This window comes from Chroicocephalus ridibundus, chromosome 3, assembly GCF_963924245.1.
Source record: "Chroicocephalus ridibundus chromosome 3, bChrRid1.1, whole genome shotgun sequence".
NCBI lineage: Eukaryota > Metazoa > Chordata > Aves > Charadriiformes > Laridae > Chroicocephalus > Chroicocephalus ridibundus.
The window spans coordinates 5,532,474-5,549,002 of NC_086286.1; the positions used below are offsets into that span (position 1 = coordinate 5,532,474).

The window sequence follows — 16,529 nt, forward strand, 5'->3', positions numbered from 1 at the left end:
TGCCCATTTAGATGTTTTGACGCCAGTTCAGCCTCCCAGCTGTCACACAATCGCACGGGGCCTGATCGCTTGTATCCTCATTTTCACGTAAAACATTCCCAATTGAGGAAGAACGATGACAAAGATTCCAAAAGCCCCGGGTTTTGGTTAGGTGACTTTATTTACGTTTCAAGTTGATTTGAGCTGTGCTTCTTCTTGTCACACTGACCTGCATCTTCAGCACTCGGAAGTGGCTCCATCAGACTGGATGCAAAGACACTGACTTACAGCAAGGGATAATCCAAGCCTCATTTTCACATATTTTCGAATTTGCGTTAATTTTAAATTTGGGGAGCCTCCCATCTGAGGGAGAAAGTGTTTTTTCCGCTGTACTCACACAGTCAGCATCCAAGAGGAAGGGAAACGGCAGTAAAACCCCAGTGGCCTGAGTCCTCCGGGGCTGCGCGGACCGTCTGAAGGGGAGGTGACGCTTCTGCACGGCTCCGTCCCTGCCGAGCAGCGGTGGCAGCCACCACGCAAGGTGCGGGCGTGAGCGGGACGGGGGTTGCGGGGGGGCGGGAAGCGGGACAGGGCGCCCTGTCAAACCGGGGCTCGCGGAGGGGCCGGTCGGCGCGAGGAGGAAGGGGAGCGGGGCGGGGGGCGACGCTGGGCTGCGGGGTGGGAGAAGGGAAAGGGGGGGAGGAGGACAGCAGGGGAGGGAGGCAGGGCAGTATAAAAGCATCCGACGCGCACCTCTGCCGACACAAGGGCGAGGAGGGGGGCCAGAAAGTCGTAGTGGAAGCGGCGGCGGGAGGCGGGAGCGGAGGCGGCCGCCCGCAGACACGCACGCAGGGTGGCAGGAGAGAGCGCGGAGCGGCCGCCGCCGGCCCCCGGGGCCGCCGCAGGGAAGAGAGAGGAGAGATGGAGCCAGGTATCCAGCTCCCGGGGAGGGCAGGCAGCTGAAGCTTTTCGCAGTTCTCCCCCCCCCCCCGCCCCCCCCAATTCCCTACGGCCGAGCCGGCGGGCAGAGAGGAGGAGGAAGGGGGATCGCGGAGGGGGGGGGTGGGTAAGCAGCGATTTGCCCCTCTCCCCCCGCCCCGGGGGAGCTCGCGGCCGCCCCGTCGAGGGCGGGGGTGGCGGTGCGGCCCCGCTGCCTCTCACCCCCACCGGAGGGGACGGGACGGGACGGGACGGGACGGGACCCGGCGGGGGCGGGCAGGGCTGGGCGACGCCTCGACGGGCGTCGTGAGGGGAGGGGGGAGCGGCGGGGCGGGCGAGGACACGGCGGGGGGGGGAAGCCGGTCCAGGGGCCACCCCCATCCCCTCTCGAGGAGGGAGGCGATAGCCCCAAGCTCTCTCCTCCCCTCGGAGCGTCCCGGCTTCCCCGCCATGTGAGAGTCGTCCCCAGCCCCCCCCCCCCCCGCCTCTCCCTCCCTCCTCCCTCTCACTCGCACACACGCTGCCGGCTGCCCCCGTCCTCGCAGCCTCTCCCCGTCGGCAGCCGAGCCGCCCCGCTCTCCGCCGGCCCGCAGCTCCCCGAGGCGGCGGGGGCTCGGCCCGCCCGCTCCCTCCCTCCCTCCGACGGCCCACGGTGACTCTGGGTTGCAGGGCTGCCCGCAGAGACGCCGCCGGTCCGCGGCCCCGTCGCGGCTACCTGCCGCCCCCCGCCGCAGCCGGGCAGCGCCGGGATTTTCGCCGCCGCCGCCGCCGCGGCGTCCCGCCCCGAGGTGGCTCCGCCGTGGTGTGGCGGCCCCCGCTGCTGCTGCTGCTGCTGCCGCCGCTGCCCCGCGCCCGCCGCCCGCCCCGCCGAGCCCGAGAGCGCCGCGCTCCCCGCCGCCCGTCCCGCGGCTGCCGCGGCCGGCCCTGGGGCCGGGGCCGCTCCGGCGGCGGCGGCGGCCCCGGCGGCGGCGGCCGCCGCGGCTCCTCCTCCTCCTCCGCCTCCTCCGCGGCCGCCGCCGCCGCGGGGCCCTAAAGCCGCCCGGCTCAAGAGGATGGTGCGGCTGGCGGCCGAGCTGCTGCTGCTGCTGGGGCTCCTGCTGCTCACCTTGCACATCACCGTGCTGCGCGGCGGCGGCGGCGGCGAGCCACACGCCCCCACGGGCGCCGGCAACCACAGCCAGCGGCAGGTGAGTGCCGCCCCGCCTCCCCCATCCCTCCATCCCTCCCTGCCTCCATCCACCCATCCCTCCATCCCTCCCCCCTTCCCTCCCTCCTCGCCCTTGGATCCCGCACCCGCGGCCAGCCGTCTCCCCCTGCCTCCCCCGAGGGCTGCGGCGGCGGGGACATCGCGGGCGGCTCGGCACCGGGACGGGGGGGCCGGCGCCGTGCACCTGCCCCGCTCCGGCGGGCCCCAGCCAGGGGCTCGCCCGCTCCTCGGGGGCTTCCCCTGCGCGGCGTCTGAGGTGTCTTCTTCATCCCCCCCCATCTCGGTTTTACACCCCTTCAGGGGACAGAGGTGGGAAAAGGCAGAGCCGCTCCCCGCGCCACGTTCCCGCTCCGCGTTGGAGGCGTCGGGGCGGCTCCCGCACGCGTTATGTGGTGGACGGGTCACGGCGGACGATGGCCATCTCACCTGGCGACAGGCGAGGGATGGAGGCAGGCTGGGCCGCGCGTCCCACCCAGGGCCTCCCGTGTTCCTCGGGGCGAGAGGGGACCAAATGGGTGTATGGTGTTGGGAAAGCTGGGAACAAAATGTGTGGTTTCCTTTGGAAAGTGTCAAGAAACAGGTAGAGATGTTCCATCCCGAAATAGCCATGAAACAGGGTGATAGGTGCTTGTGACCACGAAGGACAGGGCTTGTGACCCAACTAGGCTGTTCCAGTCTTCTGATCCCATGGAACCACTGGTGAATTACGTCCCGTAGAGGTAAAGGACGTTTTTGTTCTGTTTCCTTATTCTTGCAGGTGGTTCTTTTTTATTCAGTATCTCTTGTTGCCATTTGTTGAAAACGGTTGGAGACAGTGATAAAAGCTGCAGCAGCATCAAAATCCCCAGGCAAACTTGTAAATGTCTGGTCATTTGCATCTGCCCCGGACAACTTCCCCCCCCCCCCCCGTATTCAAGCGTTAAAGAAACATCAACCGCAAAATCATGCAGTGACAGAAAATGTATAACTGCTATCACCATAAATTTACATAAACTCCTTTATCATCTCAGAAAGAATCATAGTATCCGCAGCACACGTTCCTATAAAGCATGAGGAAAAATAGGGAGAGTGCAGGCTGTAACGATGACTCTGCACGGGATCCCCGTCTGGTGGTCCACAAGGTGAAACCACTAGCCACAAGAGGGAACCCAGATCTGCAGACTCAGCGTCCCGGTCACGAACTGGAATCGGGTCCTCTGAACTCAGAAAACCTCCTGCTGAACTCGGTGGGAGTCCCACCTGGGTGTAAGGCCCCACCACGCCATCTCTCTTTGAGCTGCAGTTTTATCACTGGCTCGACATTCCAGGATGGGTTTTTTTTAATATCCTCAAGATTTCTGGTAATAATGTTTTATAAATGATGCTTTCTTTCCTCATGGGCACTTGAAATGCCTTTTGAAATGATGTTCCTTGGAAAAGTAAATTTGGAGAGGGTTTTTTATGAGGTGTTTGCTATCATTAGAATAACCCTGAATTTGCCTTTTCTTGACGGGCTTGTAACATAATGAGGGAAACATCTGGGCAAGTGGGAGCTCTGGGTGATGCCATTTCCCCGAGGAGCTCTTTTTAGAGCTCTATTGTAAGGTTAGGGTGAAACAAGAGGAAAATCATCTTCGGATAATTATCCTAGCGTATTAGCGTTGTAGTTGGCTGTCTTGTGAAAATCTGCTGATTGTTGACTTCAAGAATTTTTTCTGTCCGGTGATTTTTTTTACATATAACTTAATAAAACTCTGTGCCTTTAAGCATCGTGATAGCTTTAGCAGTTCGTATTTTCATCATGTTTTGCCATTTGTAGAATTGCAATTTTTATATACTTCCCAACTGAATCGATTCTGCAGTTCTGTATTTCAGAGAGCGTGTCTGTACAAGACATTATGGGAGGAAAATATATTGATTAATCAGTTAAACAGATGGGAGCCTATCAATTTGGGGGTTTTATAACTTTCATGGATTCTATTGCTAGCCGGAAAATACCGTAACCTGCTTTAGAAGATTGTACTCTGGCAGGCAGATGCTTCAATTCGGAGCATCACGATATAGATCTCGATGGCAGGTTTGCACTGGGATCTTCAGATTTGGGGGTTTCTCGGCCACGCACTGAGGTGAAATGCAAAATCCTCGTGTGTTGCAGTTCCAGGTAAAGAATCAACTGCACAAGCCCAGATTTGTTGGTTTCAGCAAACAGAAATCTTTCAGGTTGCTGTGGCTTATACTGAAAAAAAACCCAACAAAAACCTCTGTTGTTTTTTCTGTTGTGGTAGGTCTCTGGAGAGAAAGGATGGTGAGGGGCGATTAGGTCAGTGTTTCATCTGATGAAATTTCATTTGATGAAGTCTGTTGCGCACATTGTGGCAAACCCAGGAAAGAGTAATCTTTGCAGCAACTGTTTATAGATGTATTTTGACAAGGCAAATTTGTATAAAAACAAACCGGCTATTATCAAATGCAGGGTATGGTATTTTAGGATTAGGCAGTCAGTTTGCACAAATAAAGTGGCCAGAACTTGGTGCTGGGTGTCTGAAAGAAAATCTGAAGTGTTAGTCTTAGTTCCAAAAAAAAAAAAAAAAACCAAAAAAACCCAAAAAACCCAAACCAACAAAACCCAAACACCAAAAACTTATCACATCCTTTTTACGTAAAACGGATTGAGGAGGAATCCTTGGTAATCTTAAAAAATTGTTGGAGATTTAAATAGTCTAAAATACAGCCTTGTATGGATTTGCGGTCTGATTCATTAAGGAAGAAAGAGCTTCTCTTTCTCCCATCCCTGGGTCCTTCAAATGAAGGAAGGATTTGTGAGGACGGGTTTTGATCTCTTTCGGTCTTTCAGTTATGTTCTCTCCTGCAATTAATTAGATTAGATGGAAGAAATCCAGAAGAACCTTCCATCCTAAAATTAAACGAGTTATTTCTTCCTTTATTTTTACTTCTGGTGGCCTTCCCCGTCCTGTGCGTGTCTCTAGAGTTCCCAGATGTCTCGGGATAGTGCTGTGCCGCTGCGAGTGGCTGTTACGGAGCCGCAGGGAGGACAAGATCCCGAGGTGCTCTGCTGGCCCTCGTCGGGATGGGCGAGACCCGGGCAGAGGCTTCCTCGGATCACGGCTGCAGGAACAGGCACCGGCCCTCTGCATCGCTGCAGTTTCAGGCTGCCGTTAGAATTGGTTTGTGGTAGCGTAAACTAAGGCAAAATGGGAAATCCGGCTTGGAGCTGTAAAATACCTCGCAGTTCTGAGTTCTGAGAGGGAATCAGCCTTTTGTTTCTCAATCAGATTTTATTCCTTCCATCCCCCTCTACCAAAGAAAAAAAAGGAGAACTGGGGGAGCATGGGAGATTTTGGTTTTACTGATGGGAACTCTACTAGTCTAATTTAATTAGCATGCAGAAACTATTGTGGAGTATATTTATGAAATAAATAAGTATAAATTTTGCTTCTGAATAAGAGCAAGTGAAGCCATATTAAGAGATGGAAAAAATGCTGCTTGGGTACGTTTTTATCTTTTCACATAGTTCTAAACTGAAGGGAAGGCCTGAATGTAAATTTTGAAAGACATCCGTAATACTTTACGACGCTCTAAAATCTGTGCTTTCATTCTGAGAGAAAATACTTCACCCAGAAGTTTATTCCCATCACTTCTAATTTTTCCACAGCAGGCCTTGCACACCAAGAAAAACAGTGCTCCCGCACCAAGAGAAATGACCTCGTCGAACGTAGTAACTGAGCCACCAACAATATGTGCCGCAGCACATGAAGTCAGATTCTCCACTGCGGTGCTTGCAGCAGCATCACATTAGCCCGAAACTCGGTAGTTGTGCATAAAGCTGTTTCAGAGAATGGAATTTGAAAAGAAGCACGATGCTGTAAACAGCTTTTTGCTTTTTAATCTCCTTGCTCCTGCCCTTGCCCCCCTGCTCTATAAGCGTGCAAGCAATTAACAGCGCCTCGGAAACGTCCTCCGAGCCCGACCAGAGGAAACACATCCTGCTGCTTGTAGGCGGCTGCACCAGAGTCGCTCTCCAAGCCGCGTGAGGAGCCCCTTGCAGGGCTGAGCTCTTCATTTGCTCCTGAGATCCACAGCTCCACACGCCGAGAAGTTCAGAAACGCTGTGCTGCCTCTTGCCTTTGCTGGGGTGTAGTTCAGTCTTTTTAAGGTTTGTGCCTCCCTGCTGCTCCTTGTCCTGGATTCAGGCACACTTCAGTCAGCTATTTCCAGCGGCATATTTCAGCTTTCTGGCTTTCTCAGTTTAAGTAGGATCCAAGCTGTTTACTTTGGGAGAGTTTTAAACTGAGTTTTTTAAAGCTTATTTGAGCTCTGGAGCTTTACATTTGGTTAGTTCTAGTAGGATCTGATCGTCTAAATCATCTTTGAAAAACTGCCGATTCAATGTTTGGCATTCACGTTTTCCATTCCTGTTTTCCAGCCTGTCCTTAGCCTATGTGAGATGCCAGTAAGTGGATATACACCACGTATTTAATACAAGCAGTAAATCCTTCTCTGCCTGATTTGTAAGGTACAAATCAGTACCTTACACAACTAACCGTCGGAGCGGGTGGCTTGTGAATGAAGCAGGCTGATTCTCCGCAAACCAAGATCTCTTTTGGTGAGGTCGTCGCTCATCAGAGAGGACGCTCTGTTTCGTGCTTTTTGCAGCGCTAGTAGAACCTGCCTGTTCTCAGCAGGCTTTGCTCTGTAGGTTCTTAGCTAAAGCTCGCCCTTACCATTAGCATATGTTCTTCCAGTTACACGCTAAGACTTACACCATGTGCAGTTCATTCTCTCATCTCCCAAGGGAGAGAATTATGTGGGTTCTTTAGTGGTTTTGCTAGTGGGCTGTGGCTTGTTCCAGGATCTAGGGGGAAGGAAGGGTGATTAACCTTACGTGTTCATGGAAGACAGGATAAAACAGGAAACAAGGGCGAAGGACTGAGACCGCAGCTCCGGGTGGAGCATTTGCTGTTGTCGGTGCCTCCCAGGAGAGATTCTTTCACCTTCCAGACCTGGCTCCAGGAAAACTCCAGAAAGTATTAATTAAGCTTCCCTTCATACCTATCGCTTCAATTCATTTCCTAGCAAACTGAAGCATCCCTGGTGGAATGGATGCACACCATGGATGCGGCAAGCTTTTTAGTCTCTAAGACTACTGCAATCATTTTGAACAGGGATCCGGGAATATTGTATTTAGTTAGGGCTGCAAGGAGCAATGTTAGGCAGGTACAAAGGTGATTTCCTGCATTAGACTTGACCAAGATGTTTGGATGAGGCATATTTTGCTTTTCTCTCCAGCTCAACAGCCAGCAATTACTGTACTGCTCATCTTGGATCATCGGTGATAAATACCTGGCATTCAGTCACAGGCTGCCTCCCAATTTTGTCTCTACAACCATAGCTCGGAGCAGCTTTTTTCTAGTGCCTTATACAGAAGGGTCCATTGAAGTTCTTGATTTCTGTTTTGAGCAGGATTTAGCATCATTTTCCATCTCTTTGCAATATTGGGTTATTTATATGAACAAAACCCAACAGTTTCTATGTAATCCTACGTCCATTCTGGGCCATAGTGGCCAACATCTGTTCCCAAGGGCCTGGAGCCAGACACAGCTCACAGTAACCACTGGGGGCCCCAGAGACATGCCTGCTTTTGCCTTTCTCTTCTCTCAGTCCATCCTTACCTGTGCACTGGAGCTCTGGGGGGAGCCTCCTAACACGAGGTTCTGAGCCCTGCGGTGGTCGGGCAGCTGGCTCATGGCAGTGAAAGGAGTGGTAGGTTTGAGTCCGGTTCCTGAGAAGATCTAGAGCTGCAATGGTCACCGGTGGTGAGAACGAAAGTAGAGAGACAAGGCGCGGGTATGTAAGAAATTCTGGAAGGAGGTGCCTTGGTACTTTTCATGTAGTTCATCTAACTCAGACAATCAGCACTACTTCTGGAGTAGCTTTTATTCTGTAGTCTTGGTTGATCGCGTACGGAGAAGTTTGTTCTACGCAGGAAGCACACAGCTAGTCCTTCACAGCTCTAACAGCAGTACGGCAGCGGTACAACCACGCTGCTACTGACCCCTCGCTGATTGGCACCAAAAATCTCTCCGTCGCTCCTCCAGCCTCGGTTGTCAGCCCGGAGGTTCACTCACATTTCCCTGCCCTGCCCTTCCTTAACGCCAGCTGTCCACAGGAGCAGCAGGCCTGGAGCTGAAGCTCTGCTGTTGGTCTGTATGACCCCAGCAATTTCATCATCATTTTACTGTCAGGAGCTGGTCACCGTGTGCTCCCTTGTGATTTTAACATATGTGTTATGACCTGCTAATAGGTAACCCAGCCCTAGTACTTGCAGCTTCAGCATACTAAGCTTTTCGACACCTTGCTCTGCTGCGGAATTCTTTTGCTGGGGAGACATCTGTTTAACCCATCCAGGTTAGATTAAACATAAATCGGGGACCACGTTTTGAATTCAGCAGTTGTTCTTTCGCCTCTGCTCCTATCTACTACATCTCTATGTTAATAACCAATGCCTTATTGTTCCAAAATGGTGGAAAGCATCTTCAACGAAGACGAGGAACAAGGAAAGAGTTCTTGATTAGGTGAAAACTCTGGCTGTGTTGTATCACAGCATCTGAAAACTTTACAGAAAGTGAAGTGCCGAAGGCAGCAGTATGATGCAGGTAGAATTGATAATGATGCAGAACATGCTGTCTTTGCCTGCCGACCTAATACGTAAATGTACCAGCCATGTTTGAAAAGCTTTCTAAGAGAATATGTGACAGCGATAGACACGAAAACCCAGCCATTGTTACATACAGCGCATATACATCGCAGTATTTCAGCGGGGAGGAAAGGTTGCTTTGAAAGTCACTTCATTGTTTAAGATGCACAAATATGTAGATATTCAGGCTTCGCAATTTCTCTTTTTTTCCTTCACTGTGTAAAAATGCACAGAATGCAAGTAAAGGTAGGACATTATTTTGCCGTACATTTTTACGCTTACATTCTTCTGAGTCACCATTTAAAAATCTTGAAATGCCCTCATACTTGAAATATATATGCAGACAATGAAGATGTTTCCTTACACAGACATAAACTAAAACATTGAAGCACGGTAGTTTTTCTTTGTGCTCGTATCCTGAAAGTGTAGCGATAGAGAAGACTTAGCAGCTTGGCAGGTTTAATTGTTGCTTTCCACTCTTCTGTGTGTTTTGCCAGCGTTTCTCACAAACCAATGTGGTAGTACCCACGTGTGCCACGTTTGTTCTGTTTGCGGTGTTGTTTTGGCTTGTTTGGCCTTTTTGTTACGATCGAACCTTTCTGCCTGCTTTAAGGCTACGCTACTTGAAAGCCTTTGAATTGACTGAATGACGGTCTCCATAAAAGATGATTTTTTTTAAAGCATTACTTGTCAGTGGTAGCAGAGCTAGGTCACTGGTGCATTTTTTTTTTTTTTTCATTTTTTTATTGTTTAAATCTCAACCCAAGCTCTCTGGGCTTGAGATCCCATTGCTGTGGTGTTGCTTGTGTACAACGCGCAGTAGGTCTCCAGGCCTGAATGGAGGCTGGAAGCGCTTTCACAAATGAATAATGAAGTGATAACTTCCAGCAGAAAAATACAAACTGCTTTAGTAAGTTGCAAAAGGAAGCATTAAATGATGCAGCGACTACTGTTGCACTTTAATACCATCGTGCCTCCAGGATACCGATTTTACAGGTTTTGAAGACAGAAAATGCCAGGCTAAATTCACAGTCGGAAGCATAGAGATGAACAACATTTCCAAGAAACAGAGCAGCGAGCTCACTGATACATCAGCAAGAGCAGAATGTTTCCAGTGTTGGTATTTCCATGTACTTTCGATTTGAAATACCAGAAAAAGAAAGAAAACAAAGTAAAACGTAACTTATTATTGTAATAAGTGATGGCTTGCCACAGCGGTCAGTTGTGTGGCACTATAATGCTTGGTCAGAGGAGCTGGTGTGGGCGGTACTGGTAAGCAGTTCCTTTATAAAGGATAAAAAGGATGCCCTTGTTTTTCAGTGCTTGGAGTGCTATGAGTGGGTCATAGTTTTTTATTCCTCCCTCCTAGCAGTCAGCAGGACGAAAGCAGGCCTGCAGTCGTTCACCTCTCAGCTCTTGTGGAGTCATGGCTATTTGGGTGCTTTTCATCTTACAGAGGTGCTCATAAAGGTGAGAAAGGAAAATGAGAGATGAAATCTTTCCCTCGCCACTCTTGGTGGAGTCAGTCCATGCTGAAAGGCAGAAGTTCAAACGTCCTTGGCTTTTACACCTCCGTGCTAGACCTACATTCTGAGTGTGTTTAAATTGACTTTGCTGCACTGACTTTCACAAAGCAAGACGAGTCAATGACTTGTGCTGGCTGCAAATCCAGCCAAAGTTTCTCTTGGATTTGAGTCTTTCCCACCTTGTTTTTTCTACAGAACTGATACGCACATGACACACAGAATCTGGAAGCCTCCATCCAAGAAGACATGCTGGGCTTTGGCATGTGGCTTTCTTCAGATTGCGTGAATTCATTTCCATCCATTACGTTTCATTGTTAGTTTCATACACGCTGAAAAATCCCAGACTGCTTTGTTCTGCAGTAGCTCTTCTTCCTCGGAAAGACTGAAGTTTCCTCTTTGCCTGCATGGCCATTGAGATCAGTACGCGTGGCAGTACCATCATGAGTACAGAGTAAGTATCTCTAAAAACCACCCAAATAATGTGCCCCACCTTTTTCCGCCACTGTTTATTGTACTGCTCTAAAGAAAGCGGATTCCTGCCTTTCTAAGGAACAGCTACTGAGCCAGCGTGGTCCATGGGCCAGCTTTAACTCCCAGAAAGCTTCTTGGAGGCATCTTGCCTTTGCATTCCAGTTGAGTTGGGCCTTTAGGTATTGAACAACTGAACACTGTCATTGAAACACCTTTTCTTGTACGTGCCCGGGAAGGCTGAGTAGGAGGTGAGCTCCTTGTGCCAGAAGGTCTGCGACGGAAAGAGGAGGTGACTGAGGCCAGAGCATGATGTAAGGGAAAGAGCAGCAAGAGCAGCGAAGGGGACCCAGCGCTAAGATGGCTGGTCTTTGAAGCTAGTGCTTCAAAAATTAGTCACATAGCTTGGGTATCTTTCTTGCCTTAGAAATAACCCAATAGCAGCAGATTTTGCCATGAGGAAACCAAAATTACTCCACTGGAACCAGCTGCCTAAGATTACTGTCGGTGTAACAAAACATAAAATTCCTTGGGTTTATCTGCCACATATATCAGTGCAGGATTTTAAAATATCAATATGAACTTGATCTAGATCTCAAGCTAGTAATCAGATATTTACTAATGCCTGGTTGCACAAGTTACCCAAAGAAACAAAAAATAGTTTAAACCAAAACCTTCTCACTATATGGACATATAATTTATTAAAAAAAAAACACCCCCGGCGAGCTAGCGTGGTTTCTTTACACCCCAACGTACTCACCTCCTACATCATACGAGTTGCTTCCACGCTTTGTAATTTCATAGCAAGAAGTTATTTAGCATCTATTTAGCAACACAACAGCAATAAAACCTGCCCCGTTTTTAATGTCTACAGAGAGAGCTCTCATCTGGAAGTGTCTCTGGAAGTTAGCTCAATAATCAGACCGGAGTTGTTTAAGACGCCGTCTATATATTGGCGTTTTGTGCCGCTGATTTTAAGATTCTCTGGACTGAAGAAGTCTGTAAAGGTTCACTGCACAGAGCAGGCTGTAACAAAGCAGTTAATGATTCCTGTGACATGAATGCTGCCATTTCAGTTTATTTGAATGACACTGGCATTCTGTCTTAAATATATCACTTTTTATTAGGGTGGGTTTTTTTTTTTTTTTTTGGAAACCAACTAGATATTAGGCATGGGTATGCATCTTAGCTAAACTATAACCTAGCCACTCCATGCCTTTTGCACTGCCGAGTGCCCAGAGTTTTTCAAAAAAACACGTAACCACAGTGATATTTTTATAAAGGAATGTTCACCTCATGGGATTTTTAAAGGTGTTCTATTTTTTTTTCCAAGTTACAGCTTCACTTTATTGTACATGATGTCCAATAAAAAAGATGTATGTCTGTGATTGGACTTTGAAAAAGGGCCATGGTGCCTATTCCATTTAAAGGGAATGAAGTCAAGCAGTAAATTTGCTGGTCGCCCTTTTCATATTGACTGTATCTCGGCCAGCAGTTGGTCTTTGATGTTGCAACAATAGAGCAAAGGCAGAGGAGGAGGAGGATTAGGACCTCCGTAATATAAAAACAAGTCTGCATTCATCATGATTTTTATAGAGCACAGTCCATGTCCATTGGAGGTTTGCAGTATAGACGCAGTGCTCTGCAGAAGAGTGCAGCAATCTTAACATTTGCAGGTGGTTTACAATTCATCCATCATTGCTCTTACCATCTCTTCTTAATTCTGAGTTTGTTTAGGCTTTCAGCATTTGACTTTTTCTGTCTCCCTACAATAGGAAAACAGCTGTATGTCAGCATAGAGCTTCTGGAGTATCATTTTCCTTTACAGGGTTTGATCGTCCTGTTATTTATGAAAGGCTTGCTGCAGCTGGCCAATAGAGTATCTATTCCTCATCTTGTGTTTAGAGCCCAAGCTTTTATTAGGAAAGAATACAAGGGTTGATATGTGTATATCTAACATTCCTGAAAATATATATCAAAAGGGAACAGCCACACTATGCCTGTGTCTTCAGGCGTACCGGAACAATAGCGCCGAAGGTTTCAAATGAACTATTTGGCCTGACAAGAGTCCTGGAGCTCTTGGTCAGAACATGCAGCAGGAAAAGGGACGTCCATTCCATGAAAATGCATAAGGTACCGAGTTGCACTAGGCGCTGGTGGGAGTAGGTGGGCTTTCAACTGTGGGCAAAGCTCGGGAAGAGCCGAGTGATCTGCAATGCGCTGCTGTAGCCACGTGCGTAACGTGGCAGACGTGGAAGGCAGGATGAGTGGAGCCTTCCCAGGGATGCGGCGATGGCAGCAGTGGTGAGCCCGGTGCAAGCGGATCTGTATCAGAAGCCCAAAGGCAGCTCTTGGAACACCATCTGGGGATGCACCAGGTGAAATTGCTTTACTGCACCCAATTCCAGCGGCTCTTGCTTAAGGCGTGATCCTGAAGTGCCCCAACAAAGCAGAACACCTGGAAGCTTCTCTACCAGCCGCAAAGACACCTGACCCAGGGAAGTGGGGGGAAGATGCCAATCTGTAGTGCATTTGACAGTTCAGGACCTGATTTAGGGTTGGATCCTGTGCCTTCTGGGGGTTCAGATTAGACCTGTGAGTCCAAACTCATGAACAAGTCACCGCTTGCCAACTGAGCTGCGGTGGCTCCTTAGCTATCTTACCCCACAACAAAATACGAGGTGATTTTATTTATCAGGAAGTCAGTGCTGAGCAAACAAACCCTGCCCGGGGCTTTCATCAGGGTGACTACGCCCTGTCCCTGGACAAAGCACTTCACAATATCGGTGGCCACCAAACGCGCCAAAAAAAAAAAATATCTGTCTTTTTATTTAACATCTACCATGATGGCCATTAAAAAGGCAACATCTGGTGCAGAAAATGCGCACATGCTATTTCTGCGCTCTGCTCTGTGTCTCCTGCATCAGGCCCAGGTACAGCAGTGTCTTGGCTGTCTCGGCTTTCCCCAGTGTGCCGGCTGCTGAGAGCAAACTCCGTGAGGCTCAGCCAGGGTAAGCCGGGCGTTCTGGCTAGTTAGAGGCATCACCTAGCGTTTAAAAGAGTTTGCCCTTGAGGGATCGATAGCTCCGAAAAAGCTGCTGAAATCCTTCAGTGGCAGTGAATTTGATTCTTGCTTTCCTTTGATCTTGGTTCATGGCTTTTTGAATAACGTAAATCAGAGCTGCCTTTCTCACCTACCCATCCTTCTTTCTTCTTCTCCCGTTTCCCCTAAAAAGATCAGTTTTTCATGTTCTTAGGAATATAGCTATGGCAGGCTTAAACATCAAAATAAAACGAACTAATTATTTACATAACATCAGAGTAAGGGCCAGATTAATACCACCTCTCTGATTTTTTTTTTCTTTATCCTATTGAAGTCTTCCCGCAATAAAATACAAGAGGAATTTGCAGCTGAAGAAGTCGTGTATTTGCACACATATGGACTGAGTGGGGGAAAAGAGCCGTATATGCCAGTTCCCCACACGCGCTGCTGCCATTGATAAGGGGAGCCACAATTACATTGCGGTATATATAATACCCCCATGACAGTTATTGCAGTTTACTTGTAAGAGCTGTATGAGGAGAAAAGCTGTATATTTATCTCTTTAGCACAATGAAGTAGCTGGAAGTGAGTTCTGTGCCACAGCCTACCAGGAAATTCTCTTCCAACCTGCTCTGCAGCGCGTCTGCTTTGTACGCTTTGGAATCTCTCTTTGCAGGGAAGCAGCTCTCCCTCCCTGGGATCTGGCGCATCGGCCGGGGTCCCGTCTCTTCCTCAGCAGGGCAGGTTAGGATATCTCACGCCCAAATTGCTTAACTATCTGTCCTCTTCTACCTTGCTGCTGCATCTGGCTGCTGGGACTAATCTAAAGATGCATTTGGTCCGCCCCATACAGTTTATTGTCAGTGGCGTCTGGGTGGCTTCAGGCACAGGCTAAGAGTGTAACAAGTTTGAAAAATAAAACCGTTTATCCTAAAAATAGCTCAGAACTATCTAGTGATCATGGGGCGGAGGGGAGACAGAAATGAAGATATTTTCTTTTCACGTAAGTGTCAGATTCAAAAGCATCTGCCTCGTTCAGTGCCTGTATGGTATTCATTTCCTGTCTGCAGTCGATTGGAATGCCCCCCGAGTCGTTTGAAATTGAAAATCGAGTCATGCTTCTTTAATCAGCTCTAGGAAATAGCCCCCCTCCCTTACTGTTCTAAGAAAATTTGTATTTACATGCATAGAATTCATAATACAAAAAGCCCGCACTTCTCTCCAGGGCAAGTCCTTTCTCCCTCTTAAACAGAGAATGGTCTTCACATCGTCTTGTCCCGGCGCGCTGTGCATCTGCTCCCTTGCTCTTCTTCCCCGTAATGTCACTGGAGGGAGGCCTTTCTCTTGCGTGTCTGCTTCCTCTTGCTTCTTTCGCTTGTTCTGTCATTAGGGCAGTTCACGGAGATGTAGAGAGAGGGCATAACGTCCGCTGCTGATGTCTTGATACAAAACTAAGACAGTTATTGCACCGCGTGTACAGATGCCGTTTCTACTAATGACTTCCAGTTGCTCGTGTGTCGGTCTCCAAAGCTTTCTAAATGGAGAGGCTAAAACTCTACACTCGGGCTCGAGAGAACTCGTCGCTGCAGGAGCGGAGGTGCCTGGTCCTGAGGCAGCCGCCCAGGTTTCTGCTGCCGTTCCGCTCTGAACTCCTGGGTGTAGTAACAGCCCCTTCCAGAGAGGGCTGTGAGGCGCGGGGTTGGTGCATAGCTATCGAACGGGAACAAGCGCTGCCTTTCCTCTGCCTTCGCCCTCTAACCTCCGGCCAAAGGAAAACCAGCATTGGTGGGGAAGGCAGCTAAGGGAGGGTCAAATAAATTATCTCGCAGTGATTCAGCGCTCTGCATGTTTTGAGCATCAAGACTCAAGTGAGTTGCCTTTTTTCAGGCACAGAAGTAGTATTGCCAGAAGCACAGGAAACATCATGTTTTTGGAATATAACACTTGTCTGCTTTCTTGCTTTCCCGTTATTAGCTTTTGCTTATGTGATGAAGTCATCATGTAACTTTTAGTCCACAGGGACTAAACGCTTTCTAGTCTCTAAAAACATCTGCCAGCGAACACAGCCAGAGTCATAGACGCTTTTGAAAGCATAGGGTGGATATTCAGTGGCATACGAGAGGGAGACGCAGAGGCTGGGAATAGCCGTTTCTTGGAAACTAAGAGCTGACGGCGACTTTGGAAATTGAAAAGGTTTCAAGTAAAGTTACTCTTTCGGCTAGGGAGAGATGAAAACTTCGTTTATTAAAGCTGGTTCACCTAGTGAAACCCTAGCTGTAGTGATTTAGTGGAATAAGCTTGCAAAAGGACCTAGTTTAAACCCCAGGAAAATAATTTCAGATGTATGTTTGTTCTCTTTCATTGACACTGACTTTGTGTGTGCTGGCCTGCAAAGCCTGACTAAAAAGCTGTGTACAAATAGTATTAATATTCTGGATTTCCTTTGCTTTTGCGGTTTTGATCGCAGTTTAAGGCAGATTTTCCCATTCTGTTGGAACTCGATGTGTAAATGACGATGCAGATTTGAAATGATGGGCGAGATTAGACTTGTTCAATTAAATTTAGCCATGGTATAAATGAATTCTATTTAGAGCTTTATTATACTACCGGGCTTATGCAAGTATTTAATAAAGCCTAAAACGAATCCGAACTTTCAAATAATTTGCATTTTGG

The 16,529-nt window shown here is 48.7% G+C and overlaps 1 protein-coding gene across 1 annotated transcript in view; it reads left to right on the forward strand.

Moving 5' to 3' along the window:
* Positions 1 to 900: 900 nt before the first annotated feature.
* Positions 901 to 16,529, forward strand: part of ISM1 (isthmin 1) — a 41,908-nt gene continuing 26,279 nt past the window's right edge. Inside the window, exons 1-2 of the mRNA XM_063328368.1 lie at positions 901 to 910; positions 1,588 to 2,105. Coding sequence (XP_063184438.1) covers positions 901 to 910; positions 1,588 to 2,105 — 528 coding nt within the window. The remainder of the gene's footprint in view (positions 911 to 1,587; positions 2,106 to 16,529) is intronic.